The sequence below is a fragment of the Embiotoca jacksoni genome, unplaced genomic scaffold (genome assembly GCF_022577435.1).
Source record: "Embiotoca jacksoni isolate LCO1_2020_lvr unplaced genomic scaffold, fEmbJac1.0.p SCAF_62, whole genome shotgun sequence".
Lineage (NCBI taxonomy): Eukaryota > Metazoa > Chordata > Actinopteri > Embiotocidae > Embiotoca > Embiotoca jacksoni.
In genome coordinates, this window is record NW_027185417.1 from 359,550 (window position 1) to 386,491 (window position 26,942).

The 26,942-nt window shown below is 35.6% G+C and overlaps 2 protein-coding genes across 2 annotated transcripts; both read right to left on the reverse strand.

The window, feature by feature from the left end:
• Nucleotides 1-265: 265 nt before the first annotated feature.
• LOC138213596 (GTPase IMAP family member 8-like) lies at nucleotides 266-11,896 on the reverse strand (the record flags this gene model as incomplete). The annotated part of the gene is made up of 3 exons (XM_069174821.1): nucleotides 266-1,378; nucleotides 4,397-5,008; nucleotides 11,263-11,896. Coding segments are annotated over 3 exons (2,064 nt in total), but the record flags the coding sequence as incomplete, so codon positions are not given.
• A 1,153-nt stretch (nucleotides 11,897-13,049) lies between these two features.
• On the reverse strand, nucleotides 13,050-26,410 carry LOC138213594 (GTPase IMAP family member 8-like). Its single transcript, XM_069174819.1, has 4 exons — nucleotides 26,322-26,410; nucleotides 23,113-23,730; nucleotides 20,610-21,221; nucleotides 13,050-14,385 (listed from the first exon to the last, which is right to left on the reverse strand). The coding sequence occupies exons 1-4, from the start codon at nucleotides 26,329-26,331 to the stop codon at nucleotides 13,499-13,501; spliced, it is 2,127 nt and encodes a 708-aa protein (XP_069030920.1). The 5' UTR covers nucleotides 26,332-26,410; the 3' UTR covers nucleotides 13,050-13,498.
• Between the last annotated feature and the right edge of the window lie 532 nt (nucleotides 26,411-26,942).

The window sequence follows — 26,942 nt, forward strand, 5'->3', positions numbered from 1 at the left end:
GAAAACCTCCAAGCTCGATGTCGCCTCTTAAATCAGTTGAGACTCTCAGTCACATCCTTCTGGCTCCAGAATATCCTGTTACACATATTACACACACTTTATATTGATATCCGGCCCGTCTTAAACATTTATTTGTTTAATGTTTATGTAAAATCTGAAATCTGAAATAACGGTTCAGTCAGACGCCTTCAGGTGACGTAACTTTTCCTGGTGGGACATCGGTTAGTAGAAACATGAACACCCTGAATAACTGTCTGGATGCAGATTGTCCTGTGATTTGTTTATTGTTATTGTAAAATATAAACGCATAAAGTACATGGAACACATGTATAAAGTACATGGAAATAAAGCCAAAATTTCATTGTTCTACCTTTTAAGCTCATAATTTTAAGACTAAATCATCAAGCAGCTCCATTGAAAGTTGGTTGTTAATCACTTAACGAATAATCAATAGCGATTAGTTAAATTTAGAAGCCCTGCGTCTCTACAATGAACAGAAAACAGCCTGTTAGTGAGGATAATATGTTAAGTGAAAAGGCAGATCCCATTAATATTGATAATCACTGTATAACACATTTCTTCCCGATTATTAACGCAGTTATAGCTTCCACTAAAGCTCTCACTGCAGCTTCCAGTGGACCAAACACATTTCCAACAGCAGCGCTGGAAAGCACTGCAGCAAACGGGTTGTTTTCCTCCGCCCGTCTTCTTGCTTCTTCATCATCCAAATCAGGATTTCCCTTTTGAAGTCGTTCCATCTCTTCTCTTATGGCTTTCTTGGCCTCTTCAAACATCTCATTGGTGAAGTATCTTCCTCCATTTCTCTGAACCATCGAGTTGATCTTCATCAGCAGCTCTCTGACCTGAGAGGGATCCTTGTTTCTGTTGTTAAAGGCGTGATATCCTCCACGACACTGACCGACGAAGTCACGAAGATTTTTCTGTTTACCAATGAATTCTTCAATAGTGACTCCCTCTTCCTCCAGGTCATCTCCGCCAGTGAACAGGGCCATGGTGTAATCTGCTGACTTCTTTCCCAACAACTTCTGGATGATTTTCACTGTTTCTTGTTCTTCTTTTGTGAATCTGCTGAGCTGCAGCACCACCAGGAACACATGAGGACCAGGAGAAACAAACGAGATGCATCTAGCGATCTCTCTCTTCACCTCCTCTTCATTTTTCTTGGTATCAAACAGACCTGGAGTATCAACCACAGCCAGTGTTTGACCATCAAACTCTCCTGTTTCCTTCTGACACTCTGATGTTACAGAAGAAGGACACAGCGTGGATTTAAAAGCTTTTCTTTGTAAGATGGTGTTTCCTGTTGCACTCTTCCCAACTCCAGTTTTCCCAACAAGGGCAATCCTGATGTGTTCCTCTCGATCTGTTGAAGGATAAAATAAAACAATATTACTGATCCTGTGAAGGTTCCATAAAAACAGTAGTTTTTCCAAGTGGACATCAATTCCAGCATTTTCTGAAATATCTGTTTTCTATTCTCATGTCAGAACCATAAAACTACCCTCAAGATAATGATGTATTTCAACTACGATAACTGTCTCCCGGCTGAGTGAAGTCCCTTTCAGCACTTTTATCTCAAATAGAAATTCTCCAAGAGGAGCTGTGGAGCAGCAGATGAGTTGTGGCTGCGACGGATAACACTGAAGTCATGACGTGAATTTATCTCCAATACTGGATCTTCATTTACAATTATACTTTGTTAGAAAACTATTGAAACATGATGTAAATTTTATAGTTAGATAGATAGATAGATAGATAGATAGATAGATAGATAGATAGATAGATAGATAGATAGATAGATAGATAGATAGACAGATAGACAGATAGACAGATAGATAGATAGATAGATAGATAGATAGATAGATAGATAGATAGATAGATAGATAGATAGATAGATAGATAGATAGATAAATAGATAGATAGATAGATAGATAGATAGATAGATAGATAGATAGATAGATAGATAGATAGATAGATAGATAGATAGATAGATAGATAGTTAGATAGATAGATAGATAGATAGATAGATAGATAGATAGATAGATAGATAGATAGATAGATAGATAGATAGACAGATAGACAGATAGATAGATAGATAGATAGATAGATAGATAGATAGATAGATAGATAGATAGATAGATAAATAGATAGATAGATAGATAGATAGATAGATAGATAGATAGATAGATAGATAGATAGATAGATAGTTAGATAGTTAGATAGATAGATAGATAGATAGATAGATAGATAGATAGATAGATAGATAGATAGATAGATAGATAGATAGATAGATAGATAGATAGATAGATAGATAGATAGATAGACAGATAGACAGATAGACAGATAGACAGATAGATAGATAGATAGATAGATAGATAGATAGATAGATAGATAGATAGATAGATAGATAGATAGATAGATAGATAGATAGATAGATAGATAGATAGATACTTTATTAAACAGCAACATATACATGTACAGGGCAAAGCAATAAAAATGACAGAATAAATAATAGAGGTGGTAAAAAATTTTTTTTTTTTTTTTTGTAAATTCACATTATGAACAAATATTAAAGGAAAATAAACAACATTATTTAAAATTATTGAAGTGTTATGGATCAGGTCAGAGCTGAACTATTGAACAGTGATTGCAGTGGTCAGGAATGATCTCCTGTATCGATCCTGGATGTGTAAACTGAACATATTTTACATTCACTAATAATAAAGTAAAATGTATTTATAGAACAAAGAACAAGAGACTTAAAATATGGACAAACCCTCTTATAGAAATACAACTGATCAAAGCTCAGTTAAACAGGTGGATGATGAAATGTATTAGCAAATTTAATCTGGAACTGACATTTCTATAATTATAATAATCATAATTATTTAAACACTAAAATAGTGTAAAAGTTGTAAGTTTACCTACCGAGTGGAACATATTTGGTCTCCATTTGGTCTTTTTCAGGCAGTTTATCTGTGATGCTGACTCACTGTTGGTGCTCTGGTCATAAATACTTTCACTCTCATCCGTGCATCATCATCTGGTCCTGGAGCCTCCCTTTGAACACATCATGTCCTTTTAGAGCTGAGAGCTGCTCTCATATCCAAACAGACTCCTGCTGGCTGCAGCCACATCCATTCATCAATCCTCTTTAAACACCCAATGCTACATCTAGACATAAGTTAACATGAATTTTAATTGGCTTTTAAATTCATCTCACAAGAGGTAATAGTGAGACGTACAGTGAATCTTTATTCTGTGCAGATGTTTAGACACCATTATCATTTGGAAATCTATATTATCATTTTTTGAATAATACTCTTGATGCAGGTTGTCATTTTGTATGTGCTTTTATTAACATGTTAAAACGTTTATAAAGAATTTGTAATATATCGACCAAAATCACACTTCTCATAATTTTTTAGATTCACTTCTTGATCAACACAAAACAATTACTGCTCCTTTTTCATTATAAAATATATTGTGAGAGCACGAGCAAAGAAACTTTATTCAAAATGTTTCCTCTTTGTGAATAAAGTCAGGACTACCAAGTCCTCAGGCGAAAACCTCCAAGCTCGACGTCGCCTTGTCAACCAGTTGAGACTCTCAGTCACATCTTTCTGTCTCCAGAATATCCTGTTATACTTATTACACACACTTTACATTGATATCCGGCCCGTCTTAAACATTTATTTGTTTAATGTTTATGTAAAATCGGAAATCTGAAATAACAGTTCAGTCAGACGCCTTCAGGTGATGTAACTTTATCTGGTGGGACATCGGTTAGTAGAAACATGAACACCCTGATTACCTGTCTGGATGCAGATTGTCCTGTGATTTGTTTATTGTTATTACAACATATGAATGCTTAAAGTACATGATAAACTTGTATAAAGTACATGGAATACATGTATAAAGTACATGGAATACATGTATAAAGTACATGGGGAAAAAAGCCAAAATTTCACTATTCTACATTTTAAGCTCACAATTTTAAGACTAAATCATCAAGCAGCTACGTTGAAAGTTGGTTATTAATCACATAACGAATAATCAATAGCTATTAGTTAAATTTAGAAGCCCTGCGTTTCTACAATGAACAGAAAACAGCCTGTTAGTGAGGATAATATGTTAAGTGAAAAGGCAGATTACATTAATATTGATAATCACTGTATAACACATTTCTTCTCGATTACTAACGCAGTTATAGCTTCCACTAAAGCTCTCACTGCAGCTTCCAGTGGACCAAACACATTTCCACCAGCAGCGCTGGAAAGCACTGCAGCAAACGGGTTGTTTTCCTCCGCCCGTCTTCTTGCTTCTTCATCATCCAAATCTGGATTTTCTTTTTGAAGTCGTTCCATCTCTTCGCTTATGGCTTTCTTGGCCTCTTCAAACATCTCATTGGTGAAGTATCTTCCTTCATTTCTCTGAACCATCGAGTTGATCTTCTTCATCAGCTCGCTGACCTGAGAGGGATCCTTGTTTCTGTTGTTAAAGACGTGATATCCTCCACGACACTGACCGACGAAGTCACGGAGTTCTTTCATTTCGTCAATGAATTCTTCAATAGTGACTCCCTCTTCCTCCAGGTCGTCTCCGCGGGTGAACAGGGCCATGGTGTAATCTGCTGAATTCTCTCCAAAACACTTCTGAATCATTTTCACTGTTTCTTGTTCTTCTTTTGTGAATCGGCCGAACTGGATCACCACCAGGAACACATGAGGACCAGGAGAAACCAACGAGATGCATCTAGCGATCTCTCTCTTCACCTCCTCTTGATTTTTCTTGGTATCAAACAGACCTGGAGTATCAACCACAGCCAGTGTTTGACCATCAAACTCTCCTGTTTCCTTCTGACACTCTGATGTCACAGAAGAAGGACACATCGTGGATATAAAAGATTTTCTTTGCAAGATGGTGTTTCCTGTTGCACTCTTCCCAACTCCAGTTTTCCCAACAAGGGCAATCCTGATGTGTTCCTCTCGATCTGTTGAAGGATAAAATAAAAAATATCACTGATCCTGTGAAGGTTCCATAAAAACAGTAGTTTTTCCAAGTGAACATCAATTCCAGAATTTTCTGAAATATCTGTTTTCTATTCTCATGTCAGACCCATAAAACTACCCTCTACCTAAAAAACCCTGACGGGATTTTATCTCCAATGCTGGGGCTTCATTTACAATTATACTTTGTTAGAAAACTACTGAAACATGCTGGAAATTTTATAGATAGATAGATAGATAGATAGATAGATAGATAGATAGATAGATAGATAGATAGATAGATAGATAGATAGATAGATAGATAGATAGATAGATAGATAGATAGATAGATAGATAGATAGATAGATAGATAGATAGATAGATAGATAGATAGATAGATAGATAGATAGATAGATAGATAGATAGATAGATAGATAGATAGATAGATAGATAGATAGATAGATAGATAGATAGATAGATAGATAGATAGATAGATAGATAGATAGATAGATAGATAGATAGATAGATAGATAGATAGATAGATAGATAGATAGATAGATAGATAGATAGATAGATAGATAGATAGATAGATAGATAGATAGATAGATAGATAGATAGATACTTTATTAAACAGCAACATATACACGTACAGGGCAAAGCAATAAAAATTACAGAATAAATAATAGAGGTGGTAAAAAAAATATATTTTTTTTAAATTCACATTATGAACAAATATTAAATGAAAATAAACAACATTATTTAACATTATTGATGTGTGATGGATCAGGTCAGAGCTGAACTATTGAACAGTCTGATTGCAGTGGGCAGGAATGATCTCCTGTATCGATCCTGGATGTGTAAACTGAACATATTTTACATTCACTAATAATAAAATAAAATGTATTTATGGAACAAAGAACAAGAGGCTTAAAATATGGACAAACCCTCTTCTAAAATTACAACTGATCAAAGCTCAGTTAAACAGATGGATGATGAAATTTATTAACCAACGTTAATCTGAAACTGAAATTTCTAGAATTATAATTCTCACAATTATTTAAACTCTAAATTAGTGTAAAAGTTGTAAGTGTGCCTGAAGAGTGGAACATATTTGGTGTCCATTTGGTCTTTTTCAGGACTCCCTTTGAACACGTCATGTCCTGTGAGAGCTGAGATCTGCTCTCATATCCAAACAGACTCCTGCTGGCTGCAGCCATGTCCTCTTTGTGAGTAATCACTGAAAGGATTAGATCCAGTACAATAGTGCGATAGTTTTACTTCCGTTCTCTAATAAAGTAAAAGTACCTCAAAAATGTAAATAAGTACAGTAGTTTGGTAAAAGTAACTTTCCACCACTGTTGACTGCACACTAGATGAGATTTAAGATGGTTCCTGCAGCGGATCTTTAATTTCACCATAACAGTAAACTCCTCAAGATCATTTCCGTTATAACAGAAGTGGTCTTGTTACGCCCATGAAAAAGTTTGTTTATGAGTATAATAGTTTAAATCAAGCTTAGATAAATTATAAAAAGTGTGTTTGAATGTTTGAAATGTACTTACTGGAGGCCATTTCGTCTTATAGAGGATTTTTCTGGTCTTTTACAGGCACTTGATCTGTGAAGTCGAGTTACTGCAGATTTCCTGGCGTTGAATAATTTAACTCACATCAGCTCTGTATTTAAGTCTCCTTCTGGTCCTTCCTTTAAACTAAAAAAAAAACCTGGATGTGCAGCGGAGGGCTGCAACAACTGGCAGGTAGCCAGCAGGACTCATACTGCTCCATCAATTTGTGCTTCATAACTTTCTGAATAAAGTTTTCTCTGAGGAACCACAATGAAGACATCCAACTCATTAAGGACAACGTGTGTCAGAGCTGGAAAAAAAGTGATGTAATGATTCTTTTCTGCGAACATGGAAAAACAATTTCCGGTAATCATCGGTTATAAAAGTGCACCGGAGCTTGTTGTTAGTTAAAAACATAAAAGGGGAGACACATGATATTACAGCCCACAGACCGAGTGTTGTGTCTGTAAAATGTGTTTAAAGAAAAAATGCTGTTGAATTTAAACTGTTGTGATACAAAATGTGTGTCTATATTATAATGTTTTGAATAATGTTCTACATGCATATTGTCATTTTGTGTGAGCTTTTATTAACATGTTAAAACGTATATAAAGAACTTGTAATATATCGACCTAAATCTCACTTCTCTGCATTTTTTTAGACTCACTACTTGATCAACACAAAAACAATGTGCTGCTCCATCTTCATTACAACATAAACTTTATTCAACATGTTTCCTCTTTGTGATGAATCACTCAAAGGATCAGATGCAGTACAATAGTGCAACAGTTTTACTTTTGTTCTCTAATAAAGTAAAAGTACCTCAAAAATGTAAATAAGTACAGTAGTTTAGTAAAAGTAACTTTCCACCACTGTTGACTGCACACTAGATGAGATTTAAAATGGTTCCTGCAGCGGATCTTTATTTTTACCATAAAAGGAAACTCCCCAAGAGCATTTCCGTTATAACAGAAGTGGTCTTGTCATGAAAAAGTTTGTTTATCAGTTTAAGAGTTGAAGTCAAACTGAAATCAGTATAGAAAGTGTGTTTGAAAGATTTAAATGTACTTACTGGAAGCCATTTTGTCTTTTTCCAGGTTTGTTTGGTCTTTATCAGGCCGTTGCTCTGTGAAGTCGAGTCTCTGCTGTTGTTCCGTTACTGAATAGTTCAACTTTCACGTCAGCTGTGTACTTCAGTCTCCTTCTGGTCCCTGCCTTCAACTTAAAATAACAGTGTGCAGCGGAGGGCTGCAACAACTGGCATTTAGCCAGCAGGACTCATACTGCTGCATGAATTTCTGTTCATGAACTTCAAACTGCTTTATAAATAAAAGTTTCTCTGCGGAGCCACAATGAAGGCTCATTTTGAACACCATGTGTCAGAGTTGGCAAAACTTGATGTAATAATTATTTTTTGCGAACTTCTGTAAAATACATTTACAGAATAAAAGCTGTTGAATTTAAACTGTTGTGATACAAAATGTGTGTCTATATTATAATTCTTTGAATAATGTTCTTTATTCAGATTGTCATTTTGTGCTAGCTTTTATTAACATATTAAAACGTATATAAAGAACTTGTAATATATCGACCTAAATCTCACTTCTCGTAATTTTTTTAGACTCACTACTTGATCAACACAAAAACAACTTGCTGCTCCATCTTCATTCCAACATAAACTTTATTCAACATGTTTCCTCTTTGTGATGAATCACTCAAAGGATCAAACGCAGTACAATAGTGCAATAGTTTTACTTTCGTTCTCTAATAAAGTAAAAATACCTCAAAATTGTAAATAAGTACAGTACTTTGGTAAAAGTAACTTTCCACCACTGTTGACTGCACACTAGATGAGATTTAAGAGGGTTCCTGCAGCTGATCTATATTTTTACCATAACAGGAAACTCCTCAAGACCATTTCCGTTATAACGGAAATGGTCTTGTCACGCCCATGAAAAGGTTTGTTCATGAGTATAATAGTTTAAATAAAGCTGAGATAAATTATATAAAGTGTGTTTGAAAATTTTAAATGTACTTACTGGAGGCCATTTCGTCTTTTAGAGGATTTTTCTGGTCTTTTACAGGCGGTTGATCTGTGAAGTCGAGTTACTGCAGATTTCCTGGCGTTGAATAATTTAACTCACATCAGCTCTGTATTTAAGTCTCCTTCTGGTCCTTCCTTTAAACTAAAAAAAAAAAACTGGATGTGCAGCGGAGGGCTGCAACAACTAGCAGGTAGCCAGCAGGACTCATACTGCTCCATCAATTTGTGCTTCATAACTTTCTGAATAAAGGTTTCTCTGAGGAACCACAATGAAGACATCCAACTCATTAAGGACAACGTGTGTCAGAGCTGGAAAAAAAGTGATGTAATGATTCTTTTCTGCGAACATGGAAAAACAATTTCCGATAATCATCGGTTATAAAAGTGCACCGGAGCTTGTTGTTAGTTAAAAACATAAAAGGGGAGACACATGATATTACAGCCCACAGACCGAGTGTTGTGTCTGTAAAATGTGTTTAAAGAAAAAATGCTGTTGAATTTAAACTGTTGTGATACAAAATGTGTGTCTATATTATAATGTTTTGAATAATGTTCTACATGCATATTGTCATTTTGTGTGAGCTTTTATTAACATGTTAAAACGTATATAAAGAACTTGTAATATATCGACCTAAATCTCACTTCTCGTAATTTTTTTAGACTCACTACTTGATCAACACAAAAACAATTTGCTGCTCCATCTTCATTCCAACATAAACTTTATTCAACATGTTTCCTCTTTGTGATGAATCACTCAAAGGATCAAACGCAGTTCAATAGTGCAATAGTTTTACTTTCGTTCTCTAATAAAGTAAAAATACCTCAAAATTGTAAATAAGTACAGTACTTTGGTAAAAGTAACTTTCCACCACTGTTGACTGCACACTAGATGAGATTTAAGAGGGTTCCTGCAGCTGATCTATATTTTTACCATAACAGGAAACTCCTCAAGAGCATTTCCGTTATAACGGAAATGGTCTTGTCACGCCCATGAAAAGGTTTGTTTATGAGTATAATAGTTTAAATAAAGCTGAGATAAATTATATAAAGTGTGTTTGAAAATTTTAAATGTACTTACTGGAGGCCATTTCGTCTTTTACAGGGTATTTCTGGTCTTTTACAGGCGGTTGATCTGTGAAGTCGAGTTGTTGCAGATTTCCTGGCGTTGAATAATTTAACTTTCACATCAGCTCTGTGTTTAAGTCTCCTTCTGGTCCTTCCTTTAAACTAAAAAAAAAAAAACTGGATGTGCAGCGGAGGGCTGCAACAACTAGCAGGTAGCCAGCAGGACTCATACTGCTCCATCAATTTGTGCTTCATAACTTTCTGAATAAAGGTTTCTCTGAGGAACCACAATGAAGACATCCAACTCATTAAGGACAACGTTTGTCAGAGCTGGAAAAAAATGATGTAATGATTCTTTTCTGCGAACATGGTAAAAAAAATTGCAATAATCATCAGTTATAAAAGTGCACCGGAGTTTGTTGTTAGTTAAAAACATAAAAGGGGAGACACATATGATATTACAGCCAACAGACTGAGTGTTGTGTCTGTAAAATGTGTTTAATGTAAAAAAGCTGCTGAATTTAAACTGTTGTGATACAAAATGTGTGTCTATATTATAATGTTTTGAATAATGTTCTTTATTCAGATTGTCATTTTGTGCTAGCTTTTATTAACATATTAAAATGTATATAAAGAACTTGTAATATATCGACCTAAATCTCACTTCTCATAATTTTTTTGACTCACTACTTGATCAACACAAAACAATTGCTGCTCCATCTTCATTATAAAATATATTGTGACAGCACAACAAAAGAAACTTTATTCAAAATGTTTCCTCTTTGTGAATAAAGTCAGGACTACCAAGTCCTCAGTCGAAAACCTCCAAGCTCGATGTCGCCTCTTAAATCAGTTGAGACTCTCAGTCACATCCTTCTGGCTCCAGAATATCCTGTTACACATATTACACACACTTTATATTGATATCCGGCCCGTCTTAAACATTTATTTGTTTAATGTTTATGTAAAATCTGAAATCTGAAATAACGGTTCAGTCAGACGCAGGTGACGTAACTTTTCCTGGTGGGACATCGGTTAGTAGAAACATGAACACCCTGAATAACTGTCTGGATGCAGATTGTCCTGTGATTTGTTTATTGTTATTGTAAAATATAAACGCATAAAGTACATGGAACACATGTATAAAGTACATGGAAATAAAGCCAAAATTTCACTATTCTACATTTTAAGCTCACAATTTTAAGACTAAATCATCAAGCAGCTACGTTGAAAGTTGGTTATTACTCACATAACGAATAATCAATAGCTATTAGTTAAATTTAGAAGCCCTGCGTTTCTACAATGAACAGAAAACAGCCTGTTAGTGAGGATAATATGTTAAGTGAAAAGGCAGATTACATTAATATTGATAATCACTGTATAACACATTTCTTCTCGATTACTAACGCAGTTATAGCTTCCACTAAAGCTCTCACTGCAGCTTCCAGTGGACCAAACACATTTCCACCAGCAGCGCTGGAAAGCACTGCAGCAAACGGGTTGTTTTCCTCCGCCCGTCTTCTTGCTTCTTCATCATCCAAATCTGGATTTTCTTTTTGAAGTCGTTCCATCTCTTCGCTTATGGCTTTCTTGGCCTCTTCAAACATCTCATTGGTGAAGTATCTTCCTTCATTTCTCTGAACCATCGAGTTGATCTTCTTCATCAGCTCGCTGACCTGAGAGGGATCCTTGTTTCTGTTGTTAAAGACGTGATATCCTCCACGACACTGACCGACGAAGTCACGGAGTTCTTTCATTTCGTCAATGAATTCTTCAATAGTGACTCCCTCTTCCTCCAGGTCGTCTCCGCGGGTGAAAAGGGCCATGGTGTAATCTGCTGAATTCTCTCCAAAACACTTCTGAATCATTTTCACTGTTTCTTGTTCTTCTTTTGTGAATCGGCCGAACTGGATCACCACCAGGAACACATGAGGACCAGGAGAAACCAACGAGATGCATCTAGCGATCTCTCTCTTCACCTCCTCTTGATTTTTCTTGGTATCAAACAGACCTGGAGTATCAACCACAGCCAGTGTTTGACCATCAAACTCTCCTGTTTCCTTCTGACACTCTGATGTCACAGAAGAAGGACACATCGTGGATATAAAAGCTTTTCTTTGCAAGATGGTGTTTCCTGTTGCACTCTTCCCAACTCCAGTTTTCCCAACAAGGGCAATCCTGATGTGTTCCTCTCGATCTGTTGAAGGATAAAATACAAAATATTACTGATCCTGTGAAGGTTCCATAAAAACAGTAGTTTTTCCAAGTGGACATCAATTCCAGTATTTTCTGAAATATCTGTTTTCTATTCTCATGTCAGACCCATAAAACTACCCTCTACCTAAAAAACCCTGACGGGATTTTATCTCCAATGCTGGGGCTTCATTTACAATTATACTTTGTTAGAAAACTACTGAAACATGCTGGAAATTTTATATATATATATATATATATATATATATATATATATATATATATAGATAGATAGATAGATAGATAGATAGATAGATAGATAGATAGATAGATAGATAGATAGATAGATAGATAGATAGATAGATAGATAGATACTTTATTAAACAGCAACATATACACATACTGGGCAAAGCAATAAAAATGACAGAATAAATAAGAGGTGTCAAAAAAAAAAAAAATTTTTTTAAATGCACATTGTGAACAAATATTAAATTAAAATAAAGAACATTATTTAACATTATTGATGCGTGATGGGTCAGGTCAGAGCTGAACTATTGAACAGTGATTGCAGTGGTCAGGAATGATCTCCTGTTTCGATCCTGGATGTGTAAACTGAACATATTTTACATTCACTAATAATAAATTAAAATGTATTTATGGAACAAAGAAAAAGAGACTTAAAATATGGACAAACCCTCTTAGAAAAATACAACTGATTAAAGCTCAGTTAAACAGATGGATGATGAATTTTAGCACCAAAATTAATCTGAAACTGAAATTTGTAGAATTATAATTATCATAATTATTTAAACTCTAAAATAGTGTAAAAGTTATAAGTGTGCCGAAAGAGTGGAACATATTTGGTTTCCATTTGGTCTTTTTCAGGCAGTTTATCTGTGATGTTGACTCACTATTGGCACTCTGGTCATAAATACTTTCACTCTCATCCGTTCATCATCATCTGGTCCTGGAGCCTCCCTTTGAACACGTCATGTCCTTTTAGATATGACGTCTATATCCGGCACGTCTTCAACATTTACTTGTTTAATGTTTTTGTAAAATCTGAAAACTGAAATAACGGTTCAGTCAGACGCCTTCAGGTGACGTAACTTTTCCTGGTTGGACATCGGTTCGTAGAAACATGGACACCCTGAATAACTGTCTGGATGCAGATTGTCCTGTTATTTGTTTATTGTTATTACAACATATGAACGCATAAAGTACATGGAACACATGTATAAAGTACATGGAATACGTGTATAAAGTACATGGAATATAAGTATAAAGTACACGGAACACATGTCTAAAATACATGGAATACATGTATAAAGTTCATGGAAGACATCTATAAAGTACATGGAAGACATGTATAAAGTACATAGAATCCATGTATAAAGTACATGGAAAAAAAGCCAAAGTTTCACTGTTATGCCTTTTAAGCTCATAATTTTAAGACTAAATCATCAAGCAGCTACATTGAAAGTTGGTTATTAATCACATAATGAATAATCAATATCGATTAGTTGAATTTAGAAGCCCTGCATCTCTACAATGAACAGAAAACAGCCTGTTAGTGAGGATAATGTGTTAAATGAAATGGCAGATGCCATTAATATGGATTATCACTGTATAACACATACTTTCTCGTTAACTAACGCTGCTATACATCCCACTACAGTTCCCACTGCAGCTCCCACTGCAGCTCCCGCTGGACCCCCCACACTTCCAACTTCAGCTCCATAGAGAGCTCCAGCACCAGCTCCAGCACCAGCTACGCTAAGTACTATAGCTGTGGATCGAAGAGCCACGGTAAACTGGTTCTCTTCTTCCGCCTTTCTTCTTGCTTCTTTGTCATCCATATCTGGATTTTCTTTTAGAAGTCGTTTCTTTTCTTCGCTTATGGCTTTCTCAGCCTCTACAAACATCTTATTGGTGTAGTGCTTTCCTCCATTTCTCTGAACCATCGAGTTGATCTTCTTCAGCAGCTCTGTGACCTGAGAGGGATCCTTGTTTCTGTTGTTAAAGACGTGATGTCCTCCACGACACTGACCGACGAAGCGACTGAGATCTTGGTTTTGAAGAATGAATTGCTCAATAGTGCCTCCATCTGCCTCCAGGTTGTCTCCGCCGGTGAACAGGGCTATGGTGTAATCTGCTGACTTCTTTCCAAACAACTTCTGGATGATTTTCACTGTTTCTTGTTCTTCTTTTGTGAATCTGCTGAGCTGCAGCACCACCAGGAACACATGAGGACCAGGAGACACAAACGAGATGCATCTAGCGATCTCTCTCTTCACCTCCTCTTGATTTTTCTTGGTATCAAACAGACCTGGAGTATCAACCACTGCCAGACTTTGAGCACCAAACTCTCCTGTTTCCTTCTTACACTCTGATGTCACAGAAGAAGGACGCAGCGTGGATATAAAAGCTTTTCTTTGTAAGATGGTGTTTCCTGTTGCACTCTTCCCAACTCCAGTTTTCCCAACAAGGGCAATCCTGATGTGTTCCTCTCGATCTGTTGAAGGATAAAATAAAAAATATCACTGATCCTGTGAAGGTTCCATAAAAACAGTAGTTTTTCCAAGTGGACATCAATTCCAGTATTTTCTGAAATATCTGTTTTCTATTCTCATGTCAGAACCATGAAACTACCCTCAAGATAATGATGTATTTCAACTACGATAACAGTCTCCCGGCTGAGTGAAGTCCCTTTCAGCACTTTTATCTCAAATAGAAATTCTCCAAGAGGAGCTGTGGAGCAGCAGATGAGTTGTGGCTGCGACGGATAACACTGAAGTCATGACGGGAATTTATCTCAAATACTGGGTCTTCATTTACAATTATACTTTGTTAGAAAACTACTGAAACATGCTGGAAATTTTATAGATAGATAGATAGATAGATAGATAGATAGATAGATAGATAGATAGATAGATAGATAGATAGATAGATAGATAGATAGATAGATAGATAGATAGATAGATAGATAGATAGATAGATAGATAGATAGATAGATAGATAGATAGATAGATAGATAGATAGATAGATAGATAGATAGATAGATAGATAGATAGATAGATAGATAGATAGATAGATAGATACTTTATTAAACAGCAACATATACACGTACAGGGCAAAGCAATAAAAATTACAGAATAAATAATAGAGGTGGTAAAAAAAATATATTTTTTTTAAATTCACATTATGAACAAATATTAAATGAAAATAAACAACATTATTTAACATTATTGATGTGTGATGGATCAGGTCAGAGCTGAACTATTGAACAGTCTGATTGCAGTGGGCAGGAATGATCTCCTGTATCGATCCTGGATGTGTAAACTGAACATATTTTACATTCACTAATAATAAAATAAAATGTATTTATGGAACAAAGAACAAGAGGCTTAAAATATGGACAAACCCTCTTCTAAAATTACAACTGATCAAAGCTCAGTTAAACAGATGGATGATGAAATTTATTAACCAACGTTAATCTGAAACTGAAATTTCTAGAATTATAATTCTCACAATTATTTAAACTCTAAATTAGTGTAAAAGTTGTAAGTGTGCCTGAAGAGTGGAACATATTTGGTGTCCATTTGGTCTTTTTCAGGACTCCCTTTGAACACGTCATGTCCTGTGAGAGCTGAGATCTGCTCTCATATCCAAACAGACTCCTGCTGGCTGCAGCCATGTCCTCTTTGTGAGTAATCACTGAAAGGATTAGATCCAGTACAATAGTGCGATAGTTTTACTTCCGTTCTCTAATAAAGTAAAAGTACCTCAAAAATGTAAATAAGTACAGTAGTTTGGTAAAAGTAACTTTCCACCACTGTTGACTGCACACTAGATGAGATTTAAGATGGTTCCTGCAGCGGATCTTTAATTTCACCATAACAGTAAACTCCTCAAGATCATTTCCGTTATAACAGAAGTGGTCTTGTTACGCCCATGAAAAAGTTTGTTTATGAGTATAATAGTTTAAATCAAGCTTAGATAAATTATAAAAAGTGTGTTTGAATGTTTGAAATGTACTTACTGGAGGCCATTTCGTCTTATAGAGGATTTTTCTGGTCTTTTACAGGCACTTGATCTGTGAAGTCGAGTTACTGCAGATTTCCTGGCGTTGAATAATTTAACTCACATCAGCTCTGTATTTAAGTCTCCTTCTGGTCCTTCCTTTAAACTAAAAAAAAAACCTGGATGTGCAGCGGAGGGCTGCAACAACTGGCAGGTAGCCAGCAGGACTCATACTGCTCCATCAATTTGTGCTTCATAACTTTCTGAATAAAGTTTTCTCTGAGGAACCACAATGAAGACATCCAACTCATTAAGGACAACGTGTGTCAGAGCTGGAAAAAAAGTGATGTAATGATTCTTTTCTGCGAACATGGAAAAACAATTTCCGGTAATCATCGGTTATAAAAGTGCACCGGAGCTTGTTGTTAGTTAAAAACATAAAAGGGGAGACACATGATATTACAGCCCACAGACCGAGTGTTGTGTCTGTAAAATGTGTTTAAAGAAAAAATGCTGTTGAATTTAAACTGTTGTGATACAAAATGTGTGTCTATATTATAATGTTTTGAATAATGTTCTACATGCATATTGTCATTTTGTGTGAGCTTTTATTAACATGTTAAAACGTATATAAAGAACTTGTAATATATCGACCTAAATCTCACTTCTCTGCATTTTTTTAGACTCACTACTTGATCAACACAAAAACAATGTGCTGCTCCATCTTCATTACAACATAAACTTTATTCAACATGTTTCCTCTTTGTGATGAATCACTCAAAGGATCAGATGCAGTACAATAGTGCAACAGTTTTACTTTTGTTCTCTAATAAAGTAAAAGTACCTCAAAAATGTAAATAAGTACAGTAGTTTAGTAAAAGTAACTTTCCACCACTGTTGACTGCACACTAGATGAGATTTAAAATGGTTCCTGCAGCGGATCTTTATTTTTACCATAAAAGGAAACTCCCCAAGAGCATTTCCGTTATAACAGAAGTGGTCTTGTCATGAAAAAGTTTGTTTATCAGTTTAAGAGTTGAAGTCAAACTGAAATCAGTATAGAAAGTGTGTTTGAAAGATTTAAATGTACTTACTGGAAGCCATTTTGTCTTTTTCCAGGTTTGTTTGGTCTTTATCAGGCCGTTGCTCTGTGAAGTCGAGTCTCTGCTGTTGTTCCGTTACTGAATAGTTCAACTTTCACGTCAGCTGTGTACTTCAGTCTCCTTCTGGTCCCTGCCTTCAACTTAAAATAACAGTGTGCAGCGGAGGGCTGCAACAACTGGCATTTAGCCAGCAGGACTCATACTGCTGCATGAATTTCTGTTCATGAACTTCAAACTGCTTTATAAATAAAAGTTTCTCTGCGGAGCCACAATGAAGGCTCATTTTGAACACCATGTGTCAGAGTTGGCAAAACTTGATGTAATAATTATTTTTTGCGAACTTCTGTAAAATACATTTACAGAATAAAAGCTGTTGAATTTAAACTGTTGTGATACAAAATGTGTGTCTATATTATAATTCTTTGAATAATGTTCTTTATTCAGATTGTCATTTTGTGCTAGCTTTTATTAACATATTAAAACGTATATAAAGAACTTGTAATATATCGACCTAAATCTCACTTCTCGTAATTTTTTTAGACTCACTACTTGATCAACACAAAAACAACTTGCTGCTCCATCTTCATTCCAACATAAACTTTATTCAACATGTTTCCTCTTTGTGATGAATCACTCAAAGGATCAAACGCAGTACAATAGTGCAATAGTTTTACTTTCGTTCTCTAATAAAGTAAAAATACCTCAAAATTGTAAATAAGTACAGTACTTTGGTAAAAGTAACTTTCCACCACTGTTGACTGCACACTAGATGAGATTTAAGAGGGTTCCTGCAGCTGATCTATATTTTTACCATAACAGGAAACTCCTCAAGACCATTTCCGTTATAACGGAAATGGTCTTGTCACGCCCATGAAAAGGTTTGTTCATGAGTATAATAGTTTAAATAAAGCTGAGATAAATTATATAAAGTGTGTTTGAAAATTTTAAATGTACTTACTGGAGGCCATTTCGTCTTTTAGAGGATTTTTCTGGTCTTTTACAGGCGGTTGATCTGTGAAGTCGAGTTACTGCAGATTTCCTGGCGTTGAATAATTTAACTCACATCAGCTCTGTATTTAAGTCTCCTTCTGGTCCTTCCTTTAAACTAAAAAAAAAAAACTGGATGTGCAGCGGAGGGCTGCAACAACTAGCAGGTAGCCAGCAGGACTCATACTGCTCCATCAATTTGTGCTTCATAACTTTCTGAATAAAGGTTTCTCTGAGGAACCACAATGAAGACATCCAACTCATTAAGGACAACGTGTGTCAGAGCTGGAAAAAAAGTGATGTAATGATTCTTTTCTGCGAACATGGAAAAACAATTTCCGATAATCATCGGTTATAAAAGTGCACCGGAGCTTGTTGTTAGTTAAAAACATAAAAGGGGAGACACATGATATTACAGCCCACAGACCGAGTGTTGTGTCTGTAAAATGTGTTTAAAGAAAAAATGCTGTTGAATTTAAACTGTTGTGATACAAAATGTGTGTCTATATTATAATGTTTTGAATAATGTTCTACATGCATATTGTCATTTTGTGTGAGCTTTTATTAACATGTTAAAACGTATATAAAGAACTTGTAATATATCGACCTAAATCTCACTTCTCGTAATTTTTTTAGACTCACTACTTGATCAACACAAAAACAATTTGCTGCTCCATCTTCATTCCAACATAAACTTTATTCAACATGTTTCCTCTTTGTGATGAATCACTCAAAGGATCAAACGCAGTTCAATAGTGCAATAGTTTTACTTTCGTTCTCTAATAAAGTAAAAATACCTCAAAATTGTAAATAAGTACAGTACTTTGGTAAAAGTAACTTTCCACCACTGTTGACTGCACACTAGATGAGATTTAAGAGGGTTCCTGCAGCTGATCTATATTTTTACCATAACAGGAAACTCCTCAAGAGCATTTCCGTTATAACGGAAATGGTCTTGTCACGCCCATGAAAAGGTTTGTTTATGAGTATAATAGTTTAAATAAAGCTGAGATAAATTATATAAAGTGTGTTTGAAAATTTTAAATGTACTTACTGGAGGCCATTTCGTCTTTTACAGGGTATTTCTGGTCTTTTACAGGCGGTTGATCTGTGAAGTCGAGTTGTTGCAGATTTCCTGGCGTTGAATAATTTAACTTTCACATCAGCTCTGTGTTTAAGTCTCCTTCTGGTCCTTCCTTTAAACTAAAAAAAAAAAAACTGGATGTGCAGCGGAGGGCTGCAACAACTAGCAGGTAGCCAGCAGGACTCATACTGCTCCATCAATTTGTGCTTCATAACTTTCTGAATAAAGGTTTCTCTGAGGAACCACAATGAAGACATCCAACTCATTAAGGACAACGTTTGTCAGAGCTGGAAAAAAATGATGTAATGATTCTTTTCTGCGAACATGGTAAAAAAAATTGCAATAATCATCAGTTATAAAAGTGCACCGGAGTTTGTTGTTAGTTAAAAACATAAAAGGGGAGACACATATGATATTACAGCCAACAGACTGAGTGTTGTGTCTGTAAAATGTGTTTAATGTAAAAAAGCTGCTGAATTTAAACTGTTGTGATACAAAATGTGTGTCTATATTATAATGTTTTGAATAATGTTCTTTATTCAGATTGTCATTTTGTGCTAGCTTTTATTAACATATTAAAATGTATATAAAGAACTTGTAATATATCGACCTAAATCTCACTTCTCATAATTTTTTTGACTCACTACTTGATCAACACAAAACAATTGCTGCTCCATCTTCATTATAAAATATATTGTGACAGCACAACAAAAGAAACTTTATTCAAAATGTTTCCTCTTTGTGAATAAAGTCAGGACTACCAAGTCCTCAGTCGAAAACCTCCAAGCTCGATGTCGCCTCTTAAATCAGTTGAGACTCTCAGTCACATCCTTCTGGCTCCAGAATATCCTGTTACACATATTACACACACTTTATATTGATATCCGGCCCGTCTTAAACATTTATTTGTTTAATGTTTATGTAAAATCTGAAATCTGAAATAACGGTTCAGTCAGACGCAGGTGACGTAACTTTTCCTGGTGGGACATCGGTTAGTAGAAACATGAACACCCTGAATAACTGTCTGGATGCAGATTGTCCTGTGATTTGTTTATTGTTATTGTAAAATATAAACGCATAAAGTACATGGAACACATGTATAAAGTACATGGAAATAAAGCCAAAATTTCACTATTCTACATTTTAAGCTCACAATTTTAAGACTAAATCATCAAGCAGCTACGTTGAAAGTTGGTTATTACTCACATAACGAATAATCAATAGCTATTAGTTAAATTTAGAAGCCCTGCGTTTCTACAATGAACAGAAAACAGCCTGTTAGTGAGGATAATATGTTAAGTGAAAAGGCAGATTACATTAATATTGATAATCACTGTATAACACATTTCTTCTCGATTACTAACGCAGTTATAGCTTCCACTAAAGCTCTCACTGCAGCTTCCAGTGGACCAAACACATTTCCACCAGCAGCGCTGGAAAGCACTGCAGCAAACGGGTTGTTTTCCTCCGCCCGTCTTCTTGCTTCTTCATCATCCAAATCTGGATTTTCTTTTTGAAGTCGTTCCATCTCTTCGCTTATGGCTTTCTTGGCCTCTTCAAACATCTCATTGGTGAAGTATCTTCCTTCATTTCTCTGAACCATCGAGTTGATCTTCTTCATCAGCTCGCTGACCTGAGAGGGATCCTTGTTTCTGTTGTTAAAGACGTGATATCCTCCACGACACTGACCGACGAAGTCACGGAGTTCTTTCATTTCGTCAATGAATTCTTCAATAGTGACTCCCTCTTCCTCCAGGTCGTCTCCGCGGGTGAAAAGGGCCATGGTGTAATCTGCTGAATTCTCTCCAAAACACTTCTGAATCATTTTCACTGTTTCTTGTTCTTCTTTTGTGAATCGGCCGAACTGGATCACCACCAGGAACACATGAGGACCAGGAGAAACCAACGAGATGCATCTAGCGATCTCTCTCTTCACCTCCTCTTGATTTTTCTTGGTATCAAACAGACCTGGAGTATCAACCACAGCCAGTGTTTGACCATCAAACTCTCCTGTTTCCTTCTGACACTCTGATGTCACAGAAGAAGGACACATCGTGGATATAAAAGCTTTTCTTTGCAAGATGGTGTTTCCTGTTGCACTCTTCCCAACTCCAGTTTTCCCAACAAGGGCAATCCTGATGTGTTCCTCTCGATCTGTTGAAGGATAAAATACAAAATATTACTGATCCTGTGAAGGTTCCATAAAAACAGTAGTTTTTCCAAGTGGACATCAATTCCAGTATTTTCTGAAATATCTGTTTTCTATTCTCATGTCAGACCCATAAAACTACCCTCTACCTAAAAAACCCTGACGGGATTTTATCTCCAATGCTGGGGCTTCATTTACAATTATACTTTGTTAGAAAACTACTGAAACATGCTGGAAATTTTATATATATATATATATATATATATATATATATATATATATAGATAGATAGATAGATAGATAGATAGATAGATAGATAGATAGATAGATAGATAGATAGATAGATAGATAGATAGATAGATAGATACTTTATTAAACAGCAACATATACACATACTGGGCAAAGCAATAAAAATGACAGAATAAATAAGAGGTGTCAAAAAAAAAAAAAATTTTTTTAAATGCACATTGTGAACAAATATTAAATTAAAATAAAGAACATTATTTAACATTATTGATGCGTGATGGGTCAGGTCAGAGCTGAACTATTGAACAGTGATTGCAGTGGTCAGGAATGATCTCCTGTTTCGATCCTGGATGTGTAAACTGAACATATTTTACATTCACTAATAATAAATTAAAATGTATTTATGGAACAAAGAAAAAGAGACTTAAAATATGGACAAACCCTCTTAGAAAAATACAACTGATTAAAGCTCAGTTAAACAGATGGATGATGAATTTTAGCACCAAAATTAATCTGAAACTGAAATTTGTAGAATTATAATTATCATAATTATTTAAACTCTAAAATAGTGTAAAAGTTATAAGTGTGCCGAAAGAGTGGAACATATTTGGTTTCCATTTGGTCTTTTTCAGGCAGTTTATCTGTGATGTTGACTCACTATTGGCACTCTGGTCATAAATACTTTCACTCTCATCCGTTCATCATCATCTGGTCCTGGAGCCTCCCTTTGAACACGTCATGTCCTTTTAGATATGACGTCTATATCCGGCACGTCTTCAACATTTACTTGTTTAATGTTTTTGTAAAATCTGAAAACTGAAATAACGGTTCAGTCAGACGCCTTCAGGTGACGTAACTTTTCCTGGTTGGACATCGGTTCGTAGAAACATGGACACCCTGAATAACTGTCTGGATGCAGATTGTCCTGTTATTTGTTTATTGTTATTACAACATATGAACGCATAAAGTACATGGAACACATGTATAAAGTACATGGAATACGTGTATAAAGTACATGGAATATAAGTATAAAGTACACGGAACACATGTCTAAAATACATGGAATACATGTATAAAGTTCATGGAAGACATCTATAAAGTACATGGAAGACATGTATAAAGTACATAGAATCCATGTATAAAGTACATGGAAAAAAAGCCAAAGTTTCACTGTTATGCCTTTTAAGCTCATAATTTTAAGACTAAATCATCAAGCAGCTACATTGAAAGTTGGTTATTAATCACATAATGAATAATCAATATCGATTAGTTGAATTTAGAAGCCCTGCATCTCTACAATGAACAGAAAACAGCCTGTTAGTGAGGATAATGTGTTAAATGAAATGGCAGATGCCATTAATATGGATTATCACTGTATAACACATACTTTCTCGTTAACTAACGCTGCTATACATCCCACTACAGTTCCCACTGCAGCTCCCACTGCAGCTCCCGCTGGACCCCCCACACTTCCAACTTCAGCTCCATAGAGAGCTCCAGCACCAGCTCCAGCACCAGCTACGCTAAGTACTATAGCTGTGGATCGAAGAGCCACGGTAAACTGGTTCTCTTCTTCCGCCTTTCTTCTTGCTTCTTTGTCATCCATATCTGGATTTTCTTTTAGAAGTCGTTTCTTTTCTTCGCTTATGGCTTTCTCAGCCTCTACAAACATCTTATTGGTGTAGTGCTTTCCTCCATTTCTCTGAACCATCGAGTTGATCTTCTTCAGCAGCTCTGTGACCTGAGAGGGATCCTTGTTTCTGTTGTTAAAGACGTGATGTCCTCCACGACACTGACCGACGAAGCGACTGAGATCTTGGTTTTGAAGAATGAATTGCTCAATAGTGCCTCCATCTGCCTCCAGGTTGTCTCCGCCGGTGAACAGGGCTATGGTGTAATCTGCTGACTTCTTTCCAAACAACTTCTGGATGATTTTCACTGTTTCTTGTTCTTCTTTTGTGAATCTGCTGAGCTGCAGCACCACCAGGAACACATGAGGACCAGGAGACACAAACGAGATGCATCTAGCGATCTCTCTCTTCACCTCCTCTTGATTTTTCTTGGTATCAAACAGACCTGGAGTATCAACCACTGCCAGACTTTGAGCACCAAACTCTCCTGTTTCCTTCTTACACTCTGATGTCACAGAAGAAGGACGCAGCGTGGATATAAAAGCTTTTCTTTGTAAGATGGTGTTTCCTGTTGCACTCTTCCCAACTCCAGTTTTCCCAACAAGGGCAATCCTGATGTGTTCCTCTCGATCTGTTGAAGGATAAAATAAAAAATATCACTGATCCTGTGAAGGTTCCATAAAAACAGTAGTTTTTCCAAGTGGACATCAATTCCAGTATTTTCTGAAATATCTGTTTTCTATTCTCATGTCAGAACCATGAAACTACCCTCAAGATAATGATGTATTTCAACTACGATAACAGTCTCCCGGCTGAGTGAAGTCCCTTTCAGCACTTTTATCTCAAATAGAAATTCTCCAAGAGGAGCTGTGGAGCAGCAGATGAGTTGTGGCTGCGACGGATAACACTGAAGTCATGACGGGAATTTATCTCAAATACTGGGTCTTCATTTACAATTATACTTTGTTAGAAAACTACTGAAACATGCTGGAAATTTTATAGATAGATAGATAGATAGATAGATAGATAGATAGATAGATAGATAGATAGATAGATAGATAGATAGATAGATAGATAGATAGATAGATAGATAGATAGATAGATAGATAGATAGATAGATAGATAGATAGATAGATAGATAGATAGATAGATAGATAGATAGATAGATAGATAGATAGATAGATAGATAGATAGATAGATAGATACTTTATTAAACAGCAACATATACACGTACAGGGCAAAGCAATAAAAATTACAGAATAAATAATAGAGGTGGTAAAAAAAATATATTTTTTTTAAATTCACATTATGAACAAATATTAAATGAAAATAAACAACATTATTTAACATTATTGATGTGTGATGGATCAGGTCAGAGCTGAACTATTGAACAGTCTGATTGCAGTGGGCAGGAATGATCTCCTGTATCGATCCTGGATGTGTAAACTGAACATATTTTACATTCACTAATAATAAAATAAAATGTATTTATGGAACAAAGAACAAGAGGCTTAAAATATGGACAAACCCTCTTCTAAAATTACAACTGATCAAAGCTCAGTTAAACAGATGGATGATGAAATTTATTAACCAACGTTAATCTGAAACTGAAATTTCTAGAATTATAATTCTCACAATTATTTAAACTCTAAATTAGTGTAAAAGTTGTAAGTGTGCCTGAAGAGTGGAACATATTTGGTGTCCATTTGGTCTTTTTCAGGACTCCCTTTGAACACGTCATGTCCTGTGAGAGCTGAGAGCTGCTCTCATATCCAAACAGACTCCTGCTGGCTGCAGCCATGTCCTCTTTGTGAGTAATCACTGAAAGGATTAGATCCAGTACAATAGTGCGATAGTTTTACTTCCGTTCTCTAATAAAGTAAAAGTACCTCAAAAACTGTAAATAAGTAAAGTACTTTGGTAAAAGTTACTTTCCACCACTGTTGACTGCACACTAGATGAGATTTAAGATGGTTCCTGCAGCTGATCTTTAATTTTACCATAAAAGGAAACTCCTCAAGATCATTTCCGTTATAACAGAAGTGGTCTTGTTACGCCCATGAAAAAGTTTGTTTATGAGTATAATAGTTTAAATCAAGCTTAGATAAATTATAAAAAGTGTGTTTGAATGTTTGAAATGTACTTACTGGAGGCCATTTCGTCTTATAGAGGATGTTTCTGGTCTTTTACAGGCACTTGATCTGTGAAGTCGAGTTACTGCAGATTTCCTGGCGTTGAATAATTTAACTCACATCAGCTCTGTATTTAAGTCTCCTTCTGGTCCTTCCTTTAAACTAAAAAAAAAACCTGGATGTGCAGCGGAGGGCTGCAACAACTGGCAGGTAGCCAGCAGGACTCATACTGCTCCATCAATTTGTGCTTCATAACTTTCTGAATAAAGTTTTCTCTGAGGAACCACAATGACGACATCCAACTCATTAAGGACAACGTGTGTCAGAGCTGGAAAAAAAGTGATGTAATGATTCTTTTCTGCGAACATGGAAAAACAATTTCCGGTAATCATCGGTTATAAAAGTGCACCGGAGCTTGTTGTTAGTTAAAAACATAAAAGGGGAGACACATGATATTACAGCCCACAGACCGAGTGTTGTGTCTGTAAAATGTGTTTAAAGAAAAAATGCTGTTGAATTTAAACTGTTGTGATACAAAATGTGTGTCTATATTATAATGTTTTGAATAATGTTCTACGTGCATATTGTCATTTTGTGCTAGCTTTTATTAACATGTTAAAACGTATATAAAGAACTTGTAATATATCGACCTAAATCTCACTTCTCTGCATTTTTTTAGACTCACTACTTGATCAACACAAAAACAATGTGCTGCTCCATCTTCATTACAACATAAACTTTATTCAACATGTTTCCTCTTTGTGATGAATCACTCAAAGGATCAGATGCAGTACAATAGTGCAACAGTTTTACTTTTGTTCTCTAATAAAGTAAAAGTACCTCAAAAATGTAAATAAGTACAGTACTTTAGTAAAAGTAACTTTCCACCACTGTTGACTGCACACTAGATGAGATTTAAAATGGTTCCTGCAGCGGATCTTTATTTTTACCATAAAAGGAAACTCCCCAAGAGCATTTCCGTTATAACAGAAGTGGTCTTGTCATGAAAAAGTTTGTTTATCAGTTTAAGAGTTGAAGTCAAACTGAAATCAGTATAGAAAGTGTGTTTGAAAGATTTAAATGTACTTACTGGAAGCCATTTTGTCTTTTTCCAGGTTTGTTTGGTCTTTATCAGGCCGTTGCTCTGTGAAGTCGAGTCTCTGCTGTTGTTCCGTTACTGAATAGTTTCACATTCACGTCAGCTGTGTACTTCAGTCTCCTTCTGGTCCCTCCCTTCAACTTAAAATAACAGTGTGCAGTGGAGGAATGCAACAACTGGCATTTAGCCAGCAGGACTCATACTGCTGCATGAATTTCTGTTCATGAACTTCAAACTGCTTTATAAATAAAAGTTTCTCTGCGGAGCCACAATGAAGGCTCATTTTGAACATCGTGTGTCAGAGTTGGCAAAACTTGATGTAATAATTATTTTTTGCGAACTTCTGTAAAATACATTTACAGAATAAAAGCTGTTGAATTTAAACTGTTGTGATACAAAATGTGTGTCTATATTATAATTCTTTGAATAATGTTCTTTATTCAGATTGTCATTTTGTGCTAGCTTTTATTAACATATTAAAACGTATATAAAGAACTTGTAATATATCGACCTAAATCTCACTTCTCGTAATTTTTTTAGACTCACTACTTGATCAACACAAAAACAACTTGCTGCTCCATCTTCATTCCAACATAAACTTTATTCAACATG